General features: G+C 40.7%; 1 protein-coding gene across 2 annotated transcripts in view; it reads left to right on the top strand.

Moving 5' to 3' along the window:
- LOC126456980 (uncharacterized) overlaps nucleotides 1–20,683 on the top strand; it is a 334,582-nt gene that overhangs the window by 286,267 nt on the left and 27,632 nt on the right. For both annotated transcript variants that reach the window (XM_050092935.1, XM_050092934.1), the window contains exons 8-12: nucleotides 1,448–2,339; nucleotides 2,425–4,339; nucleotides 4,545–4,692; nucleotides 4,779–4,869; nucleotides 15,761–15,832. In XM_050092935.1, coding sequence (XP_049948892.1) covers nucleotides 1,448–2,339; nucleotides 2,425–4,339; nucleotides 4,545–4,692; nucleotides 4,779–4,869; nucleotides 15,761–15,772 — 3,058 coding nt within the window. In that variant the 3' untranslated portion in view covers nucleotides 15,773–15,832. The remainder of the gene's footprint in view (nucleotides 1–1,447; nucleotides 2,340–2,424; nucleotides 4,340–4,544; nucleotides 4,693–4,778; nucleotides 4,870–15,760; nucleotides 15,833–20,683) is intronic.

Here is a 20,683-nt window from a genome sequence, read left to right as displayed (position 1 = left end):
GCCTCGGGCATGTATGTGTGTGATGTCCTTAGGTTAGTTGGGGCCTGATGACCTCAGATGTTAAGTCCCATAGTGCTCAGAGCCATTTGAACCATTAAAGAAATACAGATATTAAATACTGGATAAAAGTAATAAAATAAATAATTAAATAAAATGGAGGATTGCTTCTTGCATTTTCTTAATTTTATTTTCTTTATTGCTCCCCTTTTTCAATGACTGGCCAATACAATTTCCTCTCCTTTGGCAATCTCTTCATCTCGGAGCAGCAATTACACCCAACATTGTCAATTATTTGGTGTGCGTATTTCAGTCTCTTTCTTACGCTACAATTTTTTCTCTATATGGTTTCATCTAGTACCAAGGAAGTTAACCCATAATGTGCTATCACATGTCCTATCATCTTCTCCCTTCTTCTGATGTGTGTTTTACACTTATTCCATCTTCCTGCAACACCACATCTCAAATGTGAGAAGAGGATGAGGAGGAGGAGGAGATGGACACAGAGAGGAGGGGCACAGGAGATGGAGAGAGAGAGGGGTGAGGAAGGGATGGGAAGGGAGGGGTGGACAGAGAGAGGGGGAGGGGCAGGAGGAGATGGTCAGAGTGTGGGGGGGGGGGGGGGGGGGGGAAAGCAGGAGATGGACAGAAGAGGGCAAGGGAAGGGGAGATGTAGCAGGCAGGTGGAAGGTGTAGCTGGTTAGTGTAAAAGGAAAAGGGACAGGATCAGATGAGAAGAGAGGGGAGAAGCATATGGATGGAGGGAGCTGGAGGAAGATACAAGCAGAGAAAGGAGACAGAGGAGATGGACAAAGAGAAGAGGTAGGTGGAGATGAAGAGATAGAGAGAGGGGAAGGGGGAAATAGAAAGAAAGACAGAAAGGGGAAGAGGTGGACACAGAGAGGGAGAAGTAGGTGGTGAGTGCAATGTTTGCACTGGACGCATACAAAGGCAAAACCATTGGAAAAGGCTAGTAAATACATAAAAATCAAACCAACTACTGTGTGCACACACACACACACACACACACACAGCACATATGAAAGGTAGCAGTTAGTTATGTGGATAAGATGGTGCATAGAGATATGGTGGTTTACCTTTATCTACATATAGTTTTGTTAAGTTTTTGTCTTTGTATTGTAAGATTCTGGGTAACCACGCACCTTGTTTTTGCCTACAACAATAAAAATACTGAGTTGGTGTCTCTAGAACAGTTGGACAAGCCTTCTGTATGATCAGACTTCAGAAATATCGTATGTTTCAAGACTCTTCCTTTTATTTTTGTACCAGTATGCAAAATTTTAAATACGCCTTGTAACTTACTCTTAAAAACCTAATTTTGTGGTGTAACAATGAAAAGTATTTTATGTACATACCAGTTACAAACTGTAATAACAAAAGATAGTGCATCTAGTACACATTGCCTAATCCTTATTTTCTTTATTCACAGCAAAACTGGTGAAGACAGCAATTCTCAGTTTTGGACAGCATCTGAAATCACAGCTGCAGAAAGATGCACTGAACAACCTCTAGACAATATCGGTGGTCATCAGTTTGCTGCCTCTCCTAAGGATATTATGACCTGCAGGCATAGTTATCATCGACAGAACTGTAAAATATTTCAGCAACATGTAACTGTACATTCTAGATCTGATGGAGTTAGTTGCTCAAAAACAGCAGTGCAGGAACATCTACAGAATAATTCCATTCCTGAGACACAAAGCATTTTGTTTAATCCAGATTCCAACAGGCATGTCATGGCAGGGGCACAGTTGTGTCACTGTTGTGCTGGTACGAACATCTGTCGTCTGACAGACAATGAAACATCCGGCACTGAGTGCAAGCCATTCCACCTTGCCACTCACAGTTCACTGGAGAAAATTATGCAGCACAGCCCATTCAAAAGACTCTACCCTATACACCAGCAACAAGTCTGCACAGTGACATCTCAACAAGATCCATTGCTAATGTCAAAATCTTATCCAACAGGTGACAATACATCTGTACTGCCAACATTCAACACAGCTCAGGGGACAGCCACATGTAATTTATGTCTAAATCGTTGGCACTGTTCATCCCAAACAATTCGTGCTCATAATTCTTCATCACAGAATTCAGCTTCATCAAATTTCTCTAACAGGAATAAATTAACTGAAAATTCTGTACCGGTGAGTTTGGGAGCACATGTCCAAAAACTGACACTGCAACAAGTCAGCTATAAATGTAGAAACAATACTGAATTTATTAAACAGGATAGCTGTGTACCAAATACAATAACAGATGGAGCTTCAGATCACAATTATGACATTCCCAGTACATTTACTGAAAACATTTGCTCTGAGGTAAGGCATTAATCTATGTGTTACATTAACCACAGTTTACTTTAAAAATCCACACAAGATCTATACTAGTTATTCATTCTTCTAGGTGCAAGAAGGATCCGATGAAAGTATGACGGGTGATACTGTAATGGAGGACACAGAAGACACTGCATTAAAAGTAGACTGCGGCACCCCAAGAAAAGTTCACAAATTATGTGAGCCTGTTGTAGTTCCTGGAGGGTCTTCATTTGGTGGCAATTATGATACTTTGCCAAGAACACAAACATCAAGAATGCCATGTAAATGTTTTATGAGGCCTTGCAACAAAATTACTTCTATATCCAATCCTTTAAAACTGACGGGACAAGGGACTGTAAACAAGAATACCAAAGAAAAATATACTCATGGGAACTGCCCATGTCAGAAAGTAATGTTCTGGGCTGGTAACTTCATGACATTACCATACTGCCGACGTGGAAATGGAATGGAAGACACTGGGACTTCTTCCCGATGTGCTGGCCTGGATTTGCATGAAGTGATGACAACTGCTGATACTTCAAACACCACAGCTTTATACGCCACAGTAGACAAATCAAAGAAAAGGAACAGGGAGACTGCTCTGCATCAGAGATGCTACTGCAGTGGTTCTCCTTGTGTCTGTCAGAAAGCAATTACAGAAAGAACTTATGGTGGAAACTTAACAGCAACTAGTACCACTGAAACAGGAATCACCAACCTGGAAACTGAACAATCAGATGGTGTCTGTGAAGCTCCAAGTGCCCCTTCAAGTGAAGACCGATATTATGAAAACATGGGATTTGCTGATTCCTTAGAATATTATGAAAATGTAAAAGATGTACTTAAGAAAGCAGGAATAGAACAAGATAAAGTATGTACCCCTGACAAAAATATGCAGACCAACAGAGAACAAGACAATAAATATATTATTTCATGCACTGAGCCTAATGTAGTGAGAATATGTGAAAAATGCGGACATCATTTCCAGGCAGAAAATTTTAGTGTTGACAGCCCAGATAAGGCAGAAAAAGTTGAAAATCTAATGTCTTCTAAACAGGAGAAAAGTGTATCAGATGATTACTTAATGATGCTTCCTGGTAAAGACTTATTGCTCCATCCAGGAGATAATTCTCCACTAAGTTCACCAACAGAAAACCTGCACACTAGTTCAGGTCCAAGAGATATAGATTCAGTTCAAAATATCCCGAATACTTCAGCTCATGATGATGCATGTAGCAACAGTGCTGATGGCAGTCGAGGAAAATACTACCACACACCATGCAAAATACCCACTGTATATTTCAACCATGCTCAGGAACCAGACATAACAGTGTGTGATACACCATTAACCTCTTCATGCAGACGTGGGAGAAATAATGCAGAAAACTCTCTGTCAGATAGTACAGAATTTAAAACACAAGAAAATTTGAAAAAGTGTAAAGAGCAGTTTGCATGTGATTGTGGAAGAGTTACTTATTTAAAACAGATCTGTACGCATCCACATTCTGATGAATCTCTAGAGTTGCATTTGTGGAATACTTTCCCTCAAAGAAAGCAACCATCTCATGCCAGGCAATCTGACTGTACTGGTAGTCTACCAAAATGCATGAACAATCATTTTTCTCACAGAGACAGTCTTAAGGAGAAACCTGCAGAAAATGAAAGGCATCTGTCAGACAGCCTTCTGCTGCCTGTCCACATACGTCGCTCCTCCAGTGTCCCTTGTAAGCCAGTGAACAACAGAGATTCTTCCAGTTCTAATGACTCAGGGGTTGCAGTGGATTTAATCTTACTCAAGGCAAGAAACTTGTCACAGACTGAAAATCTATCTGCACTTATTAATCATTCTGGCTATGATACAAAGTGTCTACATTACTCTCTACCAAGAAGATCAAAATCTGTTGATCCTGTAAAAAACAGTCCGCTGTGTTTCCAGAAGTCTGTTGCAACTGCAAAGTGTTCACCAGTTGAAGTAGCAGGGCCTACATACCAAAAGGTTTCAGGTTAGTGCAGCAGCTCAGCTTGGGACTTCCAAAATTCTTATAAGTTCTTTGTGAACTTACTCAAGGTTCTATGAATATTTTTCCTACAACCTATCTTAATTAAAACTTAAATCTCAAGCTTATAGTATTGGTTACTTGATTTTTCAAACATACATTTATAAAATTTTATGAGAATGTAATTACTATAGTTGATTATGTTTTTCAGTTTCTGGAAGTCCTGAAGGAGAAAATTCTGTTGCAATTCCATATATTGATTCACAGAGTGTGAGCAGTGGCACCTCAAATATTTCTGATTACATGGACACCTTATCTTTATGTTCACACAGTTCATCGGATGTGCAGGACGGACGAAGGTAATGATATTCTATCTATTTCTTTAATGATTTCCACGCAGTTAACTTTCTGTGGTCTTCACATTGACCCATTCCTTATTTCACAGGTTAGGGAGACAGGCCGCTACAACCCTCCGACCCAGATCTGGCAAGGAATATCAGCTCATTGACCGCTATGTTCTTGAAGGCGATATTCAGGTACACACTTTCTAACAACCATCAAATGAATGTATCATAATGGCATATATCAAAGACCAATGAATGCCAAATCTGTTAATTCTGTTAAAATTTCCTTTACATTTCATATACTGATATATCATTGACAGTCCCTGAGAGATTAAAACTGGATGCCAGACTGGGACTTGACCTGGGATCTTTTCCATAGGCTGTGGGTAAGCCACATCTCCTCAACATCCTTTCTTCCATGAGTACTAGTCCTGTAAGGTATGCAGGAGATGCTTGTGGAGTTTGGAAGGTAGGAGAAGTAATACTGGTGGAAGTAAAGCTGTGAGTCATGACTTGTGCTTGGATAGCTCAGTTGGTAGACTACTTGCCCGTGAAAGGCAAAGATCCAGGTTTGAGTCCCAGTCTAGAACACAGTTTTAATCTGGAAAGTAGTTTCAAATCAGCACATCCTCTACTGCAAAGTGAATATTCATACAGATACATAATTATTTCTATAATTTTCTGTTGTCTTGAGGCACTGATATGGTTCTGCTGTTTTCTCTGTTTTTCACTAACAATCACTGACACATACACACACACACACACACACACACACACACACACACACACACACACAAAATACATCATGACCTATAATTGTTAAGTACATCTAGCTGCTACACATAAGTTCAGTAGAAGTGATCAGGTAACCCCATGTACTTGCCCCCACAATGAGAGAGCTAAACAAGACATAGATTGAATAAGTAAACAAAATTAGCGAGATACAGGCCCTCTCACTGCTGAAACAGGAAGTAATTCTGAGTAGGTTTTATGTTCTCATGACTAGTTTTCTTATGCTGATGAGTTTAATGTAGAGCTTGGACAAGTAAACTTAACAGTCATGCCATTTACTTTGCAAGATTGGCATATAACACTCTTCTGAAACTTACACTACTGCATGTGTGCACTTGTGCCATTATTTTTTCACATTCTTGGCAGACATGCTAGAAGCATCTTTTTGTAGTGGAAGGCCTTTTTTCTACAGAAGTACATTCACACTAACACTGCACTATGCTTGACATAAATTCATCACATTGAAATTATTACAAAACGATGTGTAAGACATAAGACATTTTCAATTGGAGAGCCTACGATAGTGGCAGCTTGAAATTATGGTCCAGCTATATGTTGTACTTTGCTTTTATGTAACCATTATTTTACAAAGAGTAAATATGCAAAGCCTTGGAAGTGAAGCAAATATGAGTAAGAACTAGGGTGGCACAATGATTGTGCTGAATGTCATGAAACAAAACTCATCTGCATGAAGAACAACGTTCTGTTCAAATATATTGTAAAACTAATGCCCATATGTTTGCACTTACCATAGTGGCGCTAAACGCAGATATGGAATGAGATTTATAAAAGATGCCTCTTAACAAATCTTTCAACCAAAACACCTTTCTCTTTCCTTTATATGTGAAGAGTTTTTTATCGATCACTTCCACCAGTTTCATTTGTTTCAGTGAAGCACATGTGCACCAGTTCCTATCAGTTGTGAAAAATGTAATCTATCTTTGCTGTTCATTTTGAACCTCGTTTTTTTTTCACTGAATTGTATTTTCAGATTAATTCCTGGGGCACTGTACAGTAAATAAATGATTTCTGAATGCCTAATTCATTGTATAATGTTCATCAGATATTAAATGTCTATCTCGAACAGCTATCTCAGTGCAAGGATAGTGCAACCATTTTTTATTTCTTGAAGAATATTTATTGATATTTGTAATGAAAAGTAAAGTAGTGGTTGTTTAAATAGCGTAATGGATAATTCTGGTGTAATGTAAATAATTTAGAAGTAAAGGTAACAACTCATCAACTAGTAGAGGTGTTGATTTGCTGAAACAGAAGAAAAGGTGGGGAATGGAAGGAAGGGTTGGGGAAGGTGGGCTGATGGCTGAGATAGAGAGGCAGCAGGTGGTGCAATGATGCCTCTGAAGTGCTTAGACAGCAGCTATCCTTGTAACAGTTCCTTTGAGCTTGTAATCCTCCTGTCCTCAATCTTTGCTAGCCCCCTACCCCACACCCACCCCATTCACTGATCCTGTACTCACAGTCTCTCCTGCCACTGTTTTGCCTCCCCCTCCAAATCATTGTCATTATGCACTGCAGTGGCTCGCCAGCTACAGTCCCTATGTTGAGTTCGTATCTCACGCATCTGCTGCTACTGCCTTCTAGCCATCAGCCATCCTTCTTCAACCCTCCCAACCACTTCCTGCCTCCTCTTGCCTGTCATCCACTCAACTGAACATAACACCTCAACACAGCTGAACAACATAATTGCAGTTCTGGCACAGTCTATTCAGCTAACACATTGTAACCATACAACTGAGCATATACATGTGTGTGCATGCGTATACTAGCAAAAAAAGAATATTTCTGAAAGCCAGTAAAGTTTTCCATCTTGTTTACCATATTAACCATAATCTAAACCACACTTTCTTCAGGATTCAAAAAACCACCTGTGGCTTAGAACTGAGTGCAAAGCAAATGAAAATTCTGAAAAATGGTGCTAGGAGCCATCGTTACTAACTTTTGCCTTCGAATATTTGCAGAACTACACAGACATGCTTTGCAGGCAGAGGGATAAAGACTGGCATGAAAACTTCGGCAGATGAGTCTACTTTTCTTCAAATTTCAACCATTGAATTTTAATATATCATCCAATGAAGGAAATAGAAATTCAGTATTGCTCATCTTTGAAAGTGGCAGCCTTTCAAATATTCGTAGCAACAATAATAACATTCTTTACACAAATATCGCAATGCTAATGCCTGTGAATTCTGAAATTTTAAAAATTAAGGCACATGAAATTGCTTGAGTGGAAAATATTGAAGATTTTAAGGTGACTACAACTGGATTGGTCTTTTTATGAAGTGCTGGGGTTTTTTACTTCAGAGGTGAACTTCAATTGCACAGAGGCTGCTGAAAAATTATGACAAAAATCTTGTGGAATTTCAGTGCATCATAATTAGGTGGTGCACTGAAAACCAGTACCTTCTTGGACAGTCTGGAAACGCTGACCGAACTCCTGTATATGTTGACATGCTGTCAAATTACACAGTTTATGCCAGAGAAAATAAATATACAAGTATCTTTATATCAAGAGTGAAAAACAGCAGATGTCTGTCATGGCTTTCTCAGTAGATGGACATAAATTACCCCCATTCATAGTTGTCAAGTGAAAGACTAGTGGTGACAGCAGAGATCATGCATTCAGCAGCCTGATTAGCTGATTAACAAGTTACATTAAAGAAGTTCGCACACTCACCACCTGGAGTGCTGATGTGCACTCTTATTCCATGCCTAAGAAGAGACACTATTGAACGTTTTAGTTTTCAATATTATTATTCTGTTGTTACCTGTCATAGTGACAAGTTTACTTATCCCTTTTCATTTCCAATAAATGTTTCTGTTCTCAACATACATGACTTTCCTTTATATAGTTGAGAGTTTCTTAAATCTGGAAGAAAGAATAAAGCTTGCATTCACCACATGCTGTACACCCATGTATCGCACACAATTTAGTGGCTGTCTCCTACCCTATAAGATAAGCTTCAGTGGTGACCCCAACATGATAGTGGCTCAGACAAACAGTTCACAATGTGAAAGCATTGATTTGCAGTAATAAAAGCTGAATAAAGAAATGCATAACACATCAAGACTGGCTGTATGACTTGCACCATTCTGGGCTACCAATCTGGCTCTCTGGTTTGCGCAAGTGGAAGCAAATTTTTTTATGTTCAGGCATAAATTTGGTCTGGTGGTAAGTCAACTTTATGAAAGATTCACAGCAGAAGTACAAGATGTAATAACAGCACCAATGGAAGTGGACGCATATTATAAACTGAAGTCAGAACTAATAAGCTGGGTGTCTTCCTCTCCAGAGGAGAGAGTATGACAGGTACTCACACAAGATGATGTCAGTGACAAGAAACCCTCACAATATTTACATCACTTAAGAACCAAAATGGACACTCACAGCTTGCCAAATGCACCACTATGTACAATATGGAGTAGTAGGCTGCCAGCAAAAGTAATAGCTTTAATTGCTCTCAAACCAAGATGTCCTCTAACAAAATGGCCATGCTGGCTGACAGGATACAAGATGCTGTGTGTCCACTTCTGGATCTGATGCTGTCATTATGTGCTATTGCTCCACAACAGAAACAAAACCTGACTGTGACAAGTTTTCAAAAAAAAAAAAATAATATGCCACTGGAGCAACAATTAAACAGTGGCATGATTAGCAAAATTGACACTGTCTAAACTCCTCACTGATCATGGTACTAAAAGTAATCACTGACAGTGAACACATATGTCGGCCCCTCTTCTCACCTGTATCTCACTAACTGTAAGTCAGGAAGCAAATTCTTGATAGATACCGGCTCAGATTTAAGGATTCTGCCACAGGAAAAAGAACATTAATATCGCCCGATCACCACCTTCAAGCTGACAGAGGCCAATAATTCTGATATTTGAACATAAAGTACACAGCTTATGGAACTAGATCTGGGGAAATTAGTTGTCACTGACATAACAGAACCAATCATCAGAGCAGACCTACACACCCACTACTACCTGCTGCCCGACGTCGCCGACGCCTGCCTGTAGATGCGGTCACTGGACTGTCAGTGACCTGATATCAATGCCACCCGGCCAACTGCAATGTCAAGCTTGTCCAGATAGTGGCAGGAGAGCTACTAGACCAGTTCCTGACAGTTACCAGGCCTCCCGGGGCTCTGCAGCAGGTATGCAACAATACTACTCATTGCATTGACACCAATACAGGTCACCTCAGTTCATGTAGGCCCAGTCGGTTGGCCTCAACCAGGTATGCCATAGTGAAGGCTGAGTTTGATGCTATGCTGGCAGAAGGGATAATATGTCCATCTAGTGGTACATGGTCAAGTCCGCTGCACCTGGTCCCCAAAAAGAACAGTGCATGGCGGCCATGCAGGGACGATGGCACTTTGAATGCTGGGACCATTCCAAATCATTAACCAGTGCCACACTTAAAAGATTACAACCGTTCACTGGCTGGGAAATGTGTTCAGTGTCCTTGACTATGCTAAAGCATACACAAAGATTCCTGTGTCCGAGAAAGACGTTCCCAAGACAGCAATAATTACAACTTTTGTTTTATTTGAGAGCCTGTTTATGACCTTTGGTGTCAGGGACGTGGCACAAATCTGGCAGAAATTCATCAATTCTGTACTACGAGGCCTGACCCATTGTTTTGCTTACCTTGATGATGTTCTCATCTTCTCAGAAACGCCAGAATTACACAAGCAGCACCTTACTCAGGTTTTTGAATATCTCACTACTTACAGCATCATACTAAATGTGTTAAAGTGTGTGTTTAGTCAACCAGAGATGTCTTTCTTGGGACATTGCATTTCATCAGAAGGCTTGAGCCCACTACCAGAGAAAGTCAAGGTCATATTAAACAACTGGCTACAGCAAAAGAGTTGAGCAGATTCCTTGGCATGCTCAACTTTTACCAATGCCATCTGCCACATGCTGATGAAGTGCAGGAACCACTCACATCTGCGTTGTCTGGTCCCAAGGCAGAGAGCAAAGCATTACTACAATTGACCCCAACAATGAACGGCACGCTTGAGGCAGCCAAGAAGACTCTTGCTGACACAGCTCTCCTTACACACTCTACCACAGATGCACCCCTGAAAATTAGTTGTAGACAACTGTCAAACAGCAATTAGAGTTACACTTCAGCAGCATGTTGCTGACACATGACAACCTCTTGCCTTCTTTGCACATAAATTGTTGCCAGCAGTGCATAGACTTAGTGGATACAATCGTGAGATGTTAGCTATGTATGCAGCAGTAAAGTACTTCTGCACCCAACTGAAAGCAAGAACCTTTACCATACATACCAATGACAAGGTTCTCACAAAGGCATTCCGGCAAAATGATGACAAATGTTCGCCAAGGCAATTTAGGCAGCTGGAATAAGTAGCACAATTCTTGACCAACATGCAGCACATCTCAGGCCTCAAGAACATAGTGGCTGACTGCTCATGTCAGGTTAGTGCAATCATGGAGACTGTCAAACTTTCATACCTATGTGATGTGCAGCACACCAGTCAAGACCTCTGCAACCTTCTGCGCGATACACTGACTGGCCTACAGGTCAAACTTGTCAACATACCTGAAGCAAACACACAACTCTATTGCAAAACTTCCATAAGAAGAAACTGCCCACATGAGCCAGTGGGACTATGCAAGTTGATTATCCATGGCCTACACATATGCCACCCAGGCATCAGAGCATCGGTGAAACTTGTCATCTCCCATTACCTTTCACCACGTATGCAAAACGACTGTCAACAGTGGTCGCACTCTTGCATGGCACGCCAGCCAAGTAAGATTACATGACACGTGCATGCACCCATTATCAACTTTCCGGAGGTCACTGAGAGATTTCCTCACATTTGCCTAGACATTGTGGGACCCAGCCATCATCAGAAGGACAGTGATACCTATTAACAATTATCAACAGATTCACACGTCAATCACAGCAATCCCATTAGGCAATACCTCTGCTGAGACACTGGCAACAGCATTTATGGCGCAATGTGTCACACAGTTTGGTTGTCTGTTACATATAACAACTGATAGAGAGTGTCAGTTTCAATCTGAACTTTTTGTGCAGACAGGCAAATTATGTGGCGTAACACAACATCTGACCACAAGCTACCAAATAGCCACCAATGGAATGGAGGAGCACTGGCACCACTCCTTGAAAGCAGTGCTCATGCGCTGCGATACAAATTCAACAAGTCTTATCCCTGATACTTCTCGGCCTATGAACAATACACAAGCCAGACCCAGACCTTGATGCATCACCAGCAGGGCCCCACTTATGGAGAGACTTATGGAGAGACACTTCATCTACCAGGGGAAACTGTTGAGTCAAGAGCATCATTGGGAGACCTTTTATATCAACCCTAATTAATAACTCAACTCAGAAAATACATTGCCAAAATGCAACCTCAACCATCATCACAACGTGGTTCACATCCTTCATTTGTGCATAGAGAGTTAACAAAGAGCACTCACATCATGCTTTGATGGTATACCGGACATCATCAATGGACATCCTGCTGAAAGACAAACACAGTACCGTCTTCATCGATTGTGTCAAGCATGTGTTTGTGTTTCATGACTCTTTTGATGCACCTCTGCCGTCCACAACCAGCCAACTGCCTTTCTTGCCTTCTACAATCAAACCACCATATGATGAAACCGTGGTACCTCAGCTGCCATACCAAACACGTTCAGGCTGGCGTGTCCATTTTCCATCAAGATTTCTCAATGGCATCAGGACTGATGGAAGTACACAACAATCCACTTCTCCATGTGGGGCTGATATGGTAATGATGGAGATCGCGTGTTCCACAGCATGATCAGCTGATCACCAAGTTAAAGAAGTTTCTGCGCTCGCCGCCTGGAGCATTGACGTACACACTTATTCCGTGCCTAAGAAGAGACACTACTGAACTATGTGGTTTTAGTTTTTAATGTCATTATTCTATTGCTACCTGTCATAGTGACAAGGTTACTTATCCTTTTCATTTCCAATAAATGTTCGAGTTCTCAATGTAGACAACTTTCCTTTATGTAGTTGAGAGTAGGGAGTTTTTTAAGATGGAAGAAAGAATAATGCTCACATTTGCCGCTTGCTGTGTGCCCACATGTCACATGCAATTTAGTGACTATCTTATAGTCCTATAAGATAAGCTTAAGACTTGACTGAAATCAGTTGGGTTTCTAAAATCTAATTATACAATCAAATGAAAGTGGGTGTTTTTCAGAGGACACAGTGCTGTAAGGGATTATGTTTGTATGGAATCATTGTCCTGGTGCAATGGCTGGTTTACACAGTCAGCTGGTATTACATGCATACGCAGGCCATACAACACCTGCAGTAAAATGAAATTTATTAGAAAGCAAAATAGACTTGGGAGTAATTCCAAGCGGGATGATGCCAGTACTGCAATCACTTGATGTCTGTTTGAATAAACAATTTGAGGGCAAGCTTAAATGCATGTTCACTGACTGCCTTTCTAAAAATGACAGAGAACTGACACCAACAGGACATGTAAAATGTGGGAGTTTATCGCAAGTGTGCCAATTGACTGATGCATGTAAGTGTGTTACAAATCAGACTTTGCAACAGGCATTTAAAAAATGTTCAATACTGAGTGCACTAGACAGTATGATTATCTAAATGAAGAACTGTACAACCAGGAATCAATTGACAGTGATTCAGAATTATCTAATTGATAAATTCAAAATTTCATAATTTTGTGCTATAAATCTTATGAAATTTCGTTTTATATGTCTGCTTTCGATTTCTAAGTTATTTTCATTCTTATTTTGTAAGCATTGTTAGCGATACACTTGAAGTCTACTACAAAAAGCCAATTGAAAAGACTGTGTGTACATCAATATGGCCAATGCTACATCTTGAGTGTTCTCATACCAATGAGAAGAGATGGCTCCTATGACCACAGTACACTCATCATCATAAGAATAATGTGATTGTAAACATCATGCCATGTATTCCTCCTTGTTAGTTGTTACCCCATTTACATCCTGTCCATCTAACAGTCTCCATTGAGATAACAGCAAACGCAAAAGAATATACAAATCGTATTATGTTTACATTAATATTATTCTTTTGTGGAATAGTGATACAGTCAGAAATGAAGCATGGCAACTGGCTTTGAGTATTGATTTTTAAATCTTTTACAACTACAAATACTTTGCAGACAAATTATGAGGGTTTAAATGTTTGAAAGAGTAAATTAATAACCTTGCTTAAGCAACTGCTATGCTTACAACTCGAACCCAACTACTGCTGATGTATCTTTATCCATTCTATCTAATTTGTATCTTAGGTCAGAAGGAACCAACTTCATTTCAGTTTTGAAGTGTGGCCTATAATTTGTTTCCCCCTTGATTTTAGAGTACCATTTATTGGGTGCAGCTTGGATTCAGATACCTTTTTTTCCTGAATTTTGAGTCTCATTTTTAGGATGCAGTTTACATTCAAGTGTGGCTTAGATTCAGATAAATATGGTACATACCTTTTGATAAATCAATACTTCTACAATTCAGTTACTTGTTACTTTTACAATGAAATTATTTGTAAACTGGGGGTTTGGTTGTTCAACTTTTTTCCTCATTCCCATTAGTTGCTCTTCAGATTGATATTCCCAACTTTTAATTTCATGCTGAAAATGACTTGGTTGGAAGAAAAGACAAGGAAAGTTAGCAGTTAGTCCTATCAGTTATGAGATCATAAGAGACAGAGCAAAATCTGAGACTGAATACGGATGAAGAAGGGAACTGTAAATGTCCTTTCCAAAGAACCATCCTGGCATTAATCTTACTTGATGCAAGGAAACTAGTGAATATTCTGTTATGTGCTGTATCACCAGTTCTTTTTACCCAAAAGTATAAGATCACACTGTCTGCTTCAAAAGTGTACTATCTGATCAAATGTATCCAGACAACCTTCTATAATTCAGAATTGAGCTAGATGTCAGTTTAAAAGGTGGCAGGGAGTACTGTTCCGGCAGTAGAGAAGCAGTAATAGTGGAATGGGTCATACAGGTGAGCTCAGTGACATTGAATGTAGGATGTATCTGAGTAACAAATCTCTCAGGGACATTTCAACCCTTCTAAAGCTGCTTAAGTCAACTGTCAGTGATATGATTGTGAAGTGGACAGCCAAACAAAGATGACACAGACCTGATGTATTGAGAGACAAGGATCACCAAGCAATGTGGAAAGTGAACCTAAAAAATCACACAAAATCAGTGGAAGGAATCACTCATGAGTTTCATAGTGCTGCCAGCAATCCAGTTAGCTCTATGTCTGTGCATAGTGAATTAAAAAGAATAGGCCTTCATAGGTTACAATGGCTGAGCAGCTCCTCACAAAGCAATCCCAAGACACATTTGAGGTGGTATAAAGAGCAATGCCACTGGACAGTGGATGGCTGGAAACAGGTGATTTGAAGTGATGAATCACACTACACCCTATGGCAATTCGATGGAACAGTTTGGGTTTGGTGAATGCTTGGAGAACATGTTACCTGCCGCAATGCCAACAATGAAATATGTAGGAGGTGGTGTTACAGTATGGAGGTGTTTTTCATGGTTTTTTTAACTTCAAAATTACACTTAAGAAAATTGCAAGTGCGGAAGGATATGAAAACATTTTACAGCACTGTGTACCATAGAGGAACAGTTCAGAAGCTATGATTGTTTGTATCAGCATGATGATGGTCTCTGTCATGAGGCAGCATCTGTGAGGCCATGGTTTGTGGACAACAATATTCCTGAAATGGACTGGTCTGACCAGAGTTCTTCCTGAACCCAATGGCATACCTTTAGGGTGAGTTAGAATGTTGACCTCACTTCAGACCCCAGTGTCCAATATTGCTACCTTCTCTGGTTATGGCTCTTAAGGAAGTATGGGCTCAGGCCTTCATAAAGGTAAAGGATGGACAATTCTCATATTAATGTCTATTAATAGGTGTCTGGATACTTTTGATCAGATAGTGCATAGTAAACTACAGCGAAATGAATATATATGTATATGTGGGAAGGGGGGGGGGGGGAGGTGTTACATTCTACAGCTTACAGAAAGAAAGACCTCTTCTACATCAACAATCACTACTGCATGACTTCATCTACTGTAACCCTGGCTATAAATCACATGAAGGAGCTCCTAAAAATTGGCTATTTTCCTGAACATATACAAGTAGCAAGTTACATTTACATATTTGTTCCTAATTATGTAAGCTATTTCAAATATTTTGTTTCCTTAGTTAACAGGATGAAAATCTACAACGAAAAGGAGGTGTGGGAAGATGCAGCCACTTTGTTGTTGTTTGCAGAAAGTAAGTGAGGTTTCTTATATTATCAAGTTTTCTTATGCATCTAATCATTAATCTGCATCTGTCTCTGCCACAAAACTCAGAATTTTCTATTCATAGATTCACAGCAGAAATTACATTATTTTAAATTAATTGTTCCCATATTGTATGAGCTGTGCCTGTGACCCTCTCATTGTATTTGGTAAAAACCTGTGGTTTACAAATGATATTTTGATAGGTATGTCACATCAATACAAGAATGGTTTAAAAAAAGTTTGTAAAAAACAATCAGAAAAGATCTTCATTATAACTTTTCTGTCCTGGAGCATTGTTATCAAAGCACCCGCTAATTTAGTTAGAAGAGACACTAGATATCAGTTCAGTAAGCAATGAAATTGGATACTGGCTGTGCTATATAAAATCTGTTTGACAGTCTGGCATAATAAGAGAAGCAAAAGTACTACTTTGCACCTTTGGATTTGGCAGTTAAAGAATTAGTATATTTTCAAAGGTTCCATAAATCTTTTTGTTATTGAGGTACCATTGTTAAAGACAATGGCTTTGTGCTAGTTTTCATTTGACACCATGACTTAAATATCATTGTTCTGGAGTCTTTCCCATCAATCAACACAGATGTCAGAACATAATGAGCACATATTTTGTCAAGTACATTAGGAATAAAGATTTAGTCTCACTCTGCAAAATACTTCATTATGGAGATATTTACTTCCTGTTTGATGAAAAGTTCTACCCTTCAAACAAATTTACGAGGTAAAGAATGGGAAGAAATCAGTTAGTTTGCCAGTTAGTTAGTTAGTTAGTTAGTTACGTCTCACGGTAACCATTATGATGCGGAATGTGTGAAGTGCATAAGAAATGCACACATAAATGAAGGTTCCTATTTTTAACTTTAAAATTTTTATTTCCTACCCTAATCCATTCAATGGTACAAAATACATAAATTACACCTACAGATTTATTTATTCCTATTCAAGAATGCATCTGTGGCATAGAAGGAGTTGTCAAGGAGATATGATTTTCTTCCTAGCCTCCATGACTAATTATATCCTCACCCACAATTACTTCTCTTTTGATGACATTACCTACAAACAAATCCAGGGTATGGCTATGGGCACCAGCATGGCACCATTCTCTGCCAACCTTGGCACCATTCTATGCCGACCTATTCATGGGCTATCTAGAGGAACCCTTTCTAAACACCCAGAATTCTAAATCCCTCACCTGGTTCAAATGCATTGATAAAATCTTTGCAATCTGGATCGAGGGTGAAGACACCCTATCCACATTCCTCCAGAACCTCAACAACTTCTCCCCCATTTGCTTCACCTGGTCCTACTCAAACCAACAAGCCACCTACCTACCTAGATGTTGACCTCCACCTGGAAGATGGCTACATCAGAACCTCCACCCATATCAAACCTATTAACCACCAGCAATACATCCACTTTGACAGTTGCCCCCCCCCCCCCCCCATTCCATACCAAGAAGTCTCTTCCATACAGCCTAGCCACCCACAGTCATCGCATCTGCAGTGATGAACAGTCCCTCTCGAAATATACTGAGGGTCCCTCTGAAGCATTCAAAGACTGTAATTACCCTCTCAACCTTGTACAAAAATGAAATCTCCCACGTCTTATCTTTCCAGTCTCCCACCATCTCCCAAAGTCCCACTATCCAGCAGCAGAGGAGTATTTCCCTCATTACTCAGTACCACCCAGGACTGGAGCAACTGAGTTACATTCTCCGCCAGTGTTTCAACTACCTCTTGTCACATCCTGAAATGAGAAATGTCCTGCCCACTATCCTTCCCACTCCTCCCACAGTGGTATTCCGCTGTCCACTGAACCTATACAATGTACTCATCCATCCCTACACAGCCCCTTCTTCAATCCTTTGTCTCATGGCTCGTACCCCTGTAATACACCTAGATGCAAGACCTGTCTCATACATACTCCCATCACCACCACCACCACCTACTCCAGTCCGGTCACAAACATCACCTACCCATCAAAGGCAGAGCTACCTGTGAAACCAATCATGTGATCTACAAGCTAAGCTGCAACCACTGTGCTTCATTCTATGTGGGTATGACAACCAACAAGCTGTCTGTCCACAGTGACAAACTGTGGCCAAAAAACAAGTAGACCTCTCTGTTGCTGATGCCAACCATGACAGCCTTCATTTCAATGACTGCTTCACAGCCTGTACCATATAGGTTAGTTCCTTTCCACCAGCACCAGCTTTTCTGAACTGTGCAGGTGGCAACTTTCCCTGCAATATATCCTAAGTTACCGTAAACCTCAGCCTCAACTGTCATTAGTCATTGTCTTCACCCATCCAGACCCTTCCCTGTTCCCATTGCAGTGCTACACAGCCCTCTATTCCATCATCACACCCAGTATTTTTTACTTCCGTCCATTTCTGCTGCCCCCCTCAACGCCCCTCCTCACCTCTCACCTGTCCTCCATCTAACCTGTAGCACTTCACTGTTTGCCATACCTACCCTACTATCCCTCCCCTTCCCCACCCCAGCCTCCTCCTTACCTCCACCCACTTGCAGCTCCTATCATGCACTGGTGCTGCTGCTCACAGTGTGACCTCAGTTGCCCGAGACTAAAGTCATGTGTGTGTGAGTTGCTTTTGCATGCGTGCGTGCATATGTGTGTGTGTGTGTGTGTGTGTGTGTGTGTGTGTGTTCAAATGGTTCAAATGGCTCTGAGCACTATGGGACTTAACATCTGTGGTTATCAGTCCCCTAGAACTTAAAACTACTTAAACCTAACTAACCTAAGGACATCACACATATCCATGCCCGAGGCAGGATTCGAACCTGCGACCATAGCAGTCGCGCGGTTCCGGACTGAGCGCCTTAACCGCGAGACCACCGCGGCCGGCGTGTGTGTGTGTGTGTGTGTGTGTGTGTGTGTGTGTGTGTGTGTGTTCTCTACTTTTCATGAAGACCTTACTGGCCAAAGTTTATTTGTGACAGTCTTTTTGTTGTGCCTATCTGCAACTCAGCATCTTCGCTATATGGTGAGTAGCAACTTTCCTTTTCATAATATTGCTGCACTCCATCCTGGATTTTCCATTGTTTGATTTTGCCTCATGGCTTTTCTTTGATCTTAACCCAGTGCTAGTTTTTTTTTTTTTTTTTTTTTTTTTTTTTTTTTTTTTTTTTTTTTTTTTTTTTTTTTTTTTATAAATGCATCACTACACTCAATGTGCAACCTTCTTTCTCTACTTTCCTGCGTTTCTCTTCTCACCTTATAAACCACACTGCACACTCTAGATATGATCCACACTGTATCAACAGGCTCAGCTGCGCACAACAGATGGCTACAAGACCATACCGTTTGTTGGTGCACCATCTTATGACCCACATTACTCCCGCCGATATCATTAATTGTATACCTTCAAATTGATCACTCTCCCTGTGTCACTCTTCCATATTTTCATGTGTTATTTCCCGCACCTTTCCAGTGTCACACGATCTTATATCTCATCCTACAAACCACTCCCTACCCCACTCTTCCTTGATTCTATCCTAGTTTGCACCCACTAATTTCACTTCATCCACTCACATCTGCTGTCCCCCTTCTCCATACTTATCCATCCTCAGACCTGCTACCCGCAGTAAAATATATACATATTTTTTATTATTATTTATATCTTTTCTTTGATCTTGTTGTGATTTGATGCCAATTTTAGTGAGTTTTTGCCATTCAGATTTCATCTTGTTTTTGCCATTCAGATTTCATCTTGTTTCCCCCTTTTGCATCCATTTCAACCCTCTCATGATTTTTCACATGTATTTGGATGTATTTTTGTGATTTTTTTGGACGTAATTCTACATTGTTTATATATTTTTTCCACCAGCATGGATCCTTGCCTCTTCCATCTTTGTTAATACGGAAAGGTTTTCTTATCACTAGCTAGACCCCAGTCTCACATACTGTCCCTGCATCCTTGCTGGGCTCATGGAATCCCCCAAATTACTTGTCTCCTGCTGTCACCCCTCCTTCCCCAATGACCACCCGTTCAGATTCCACCAATCCTTAGTCCTCACCAACATAGTCCTGAAAAACCATATCAACCAAGCTGAAACCTCCTTGCAGTACCCTCTCTTCACCCACAAAATTCTCCTGCTATGCAATCCCAAATTTCTGGAACCCATAACACATATTGAAACTCTTGCCCTTGAGGAACTAGAGCAATTTGCACAACGTCACCTCAACAAGCTCTCCACCCTGCTCAGTTCCTACTCCTGCTTTGGAGTGCCACTGTCTACCACCTCTACAACAACCTCCAAACCTCAAACCTCCCCCATGCCCCCCCCCTCCCCTGGCAGACAAACCTTGTCTTGCACACCTATTACACTTACCCCACTCTCCAAAACTCACTCCCATCACCACACCAAATCCGAAACCTAAACAGACCCATAACACAGTCATGAACCTTTCTTCCAGAATCCTTAGCCCCACAGAAATATCAGTCCTTTCCAAAGGCCTCACCGCCTCAATCCCAAATTCAATCTTGCAGGACTTGTTAAAGACCTTCTCTCCTTCTCCTGGTCCCTACGGTGGAAAAACTTTTTCACCACCACCACTATCAACCAGACACAACCAAAGGCCAATGTTGAAGCCTGCCTAACTCAGTTCACTTCTCCATCCAACCATGATCCACCACCACTGCCCCCGAATCAGCCCATGTTAACTTTTCAGAATTTTTTAACCTCAAATCTTGCCTCACCATCATTCCCCAAATCCCTCAACATGCAAAATAACCTTACATCCGCAGAAAGAACCACAGTCCACCATCTAAAAACTGATCCCGACCTTATAATCCATCTGTGGA

The sequence above is a fragment of the Schistocerca serialis genome, chromosome 2 (assembly GCF_023864345.2).
Source record: "Schistocerca serialis cubense isolate TAMUIC-IGC-003099 chromosome 2, iqSchSeri2.2, whole genome shotgun sequence".
In the NCBI taxonomy this organism is placed as follows: Eukaryota; Metazoa; Arthropoda; class Insecta; order Orthoptera; family Acrididae; genus Schistocerca; species Schistocerca serialis.
The sequence above is the reverse complement of the archived record's forward strand: the minus strand, read 5'-3'. Positions and strand labels throughout refer to the sequence as shown.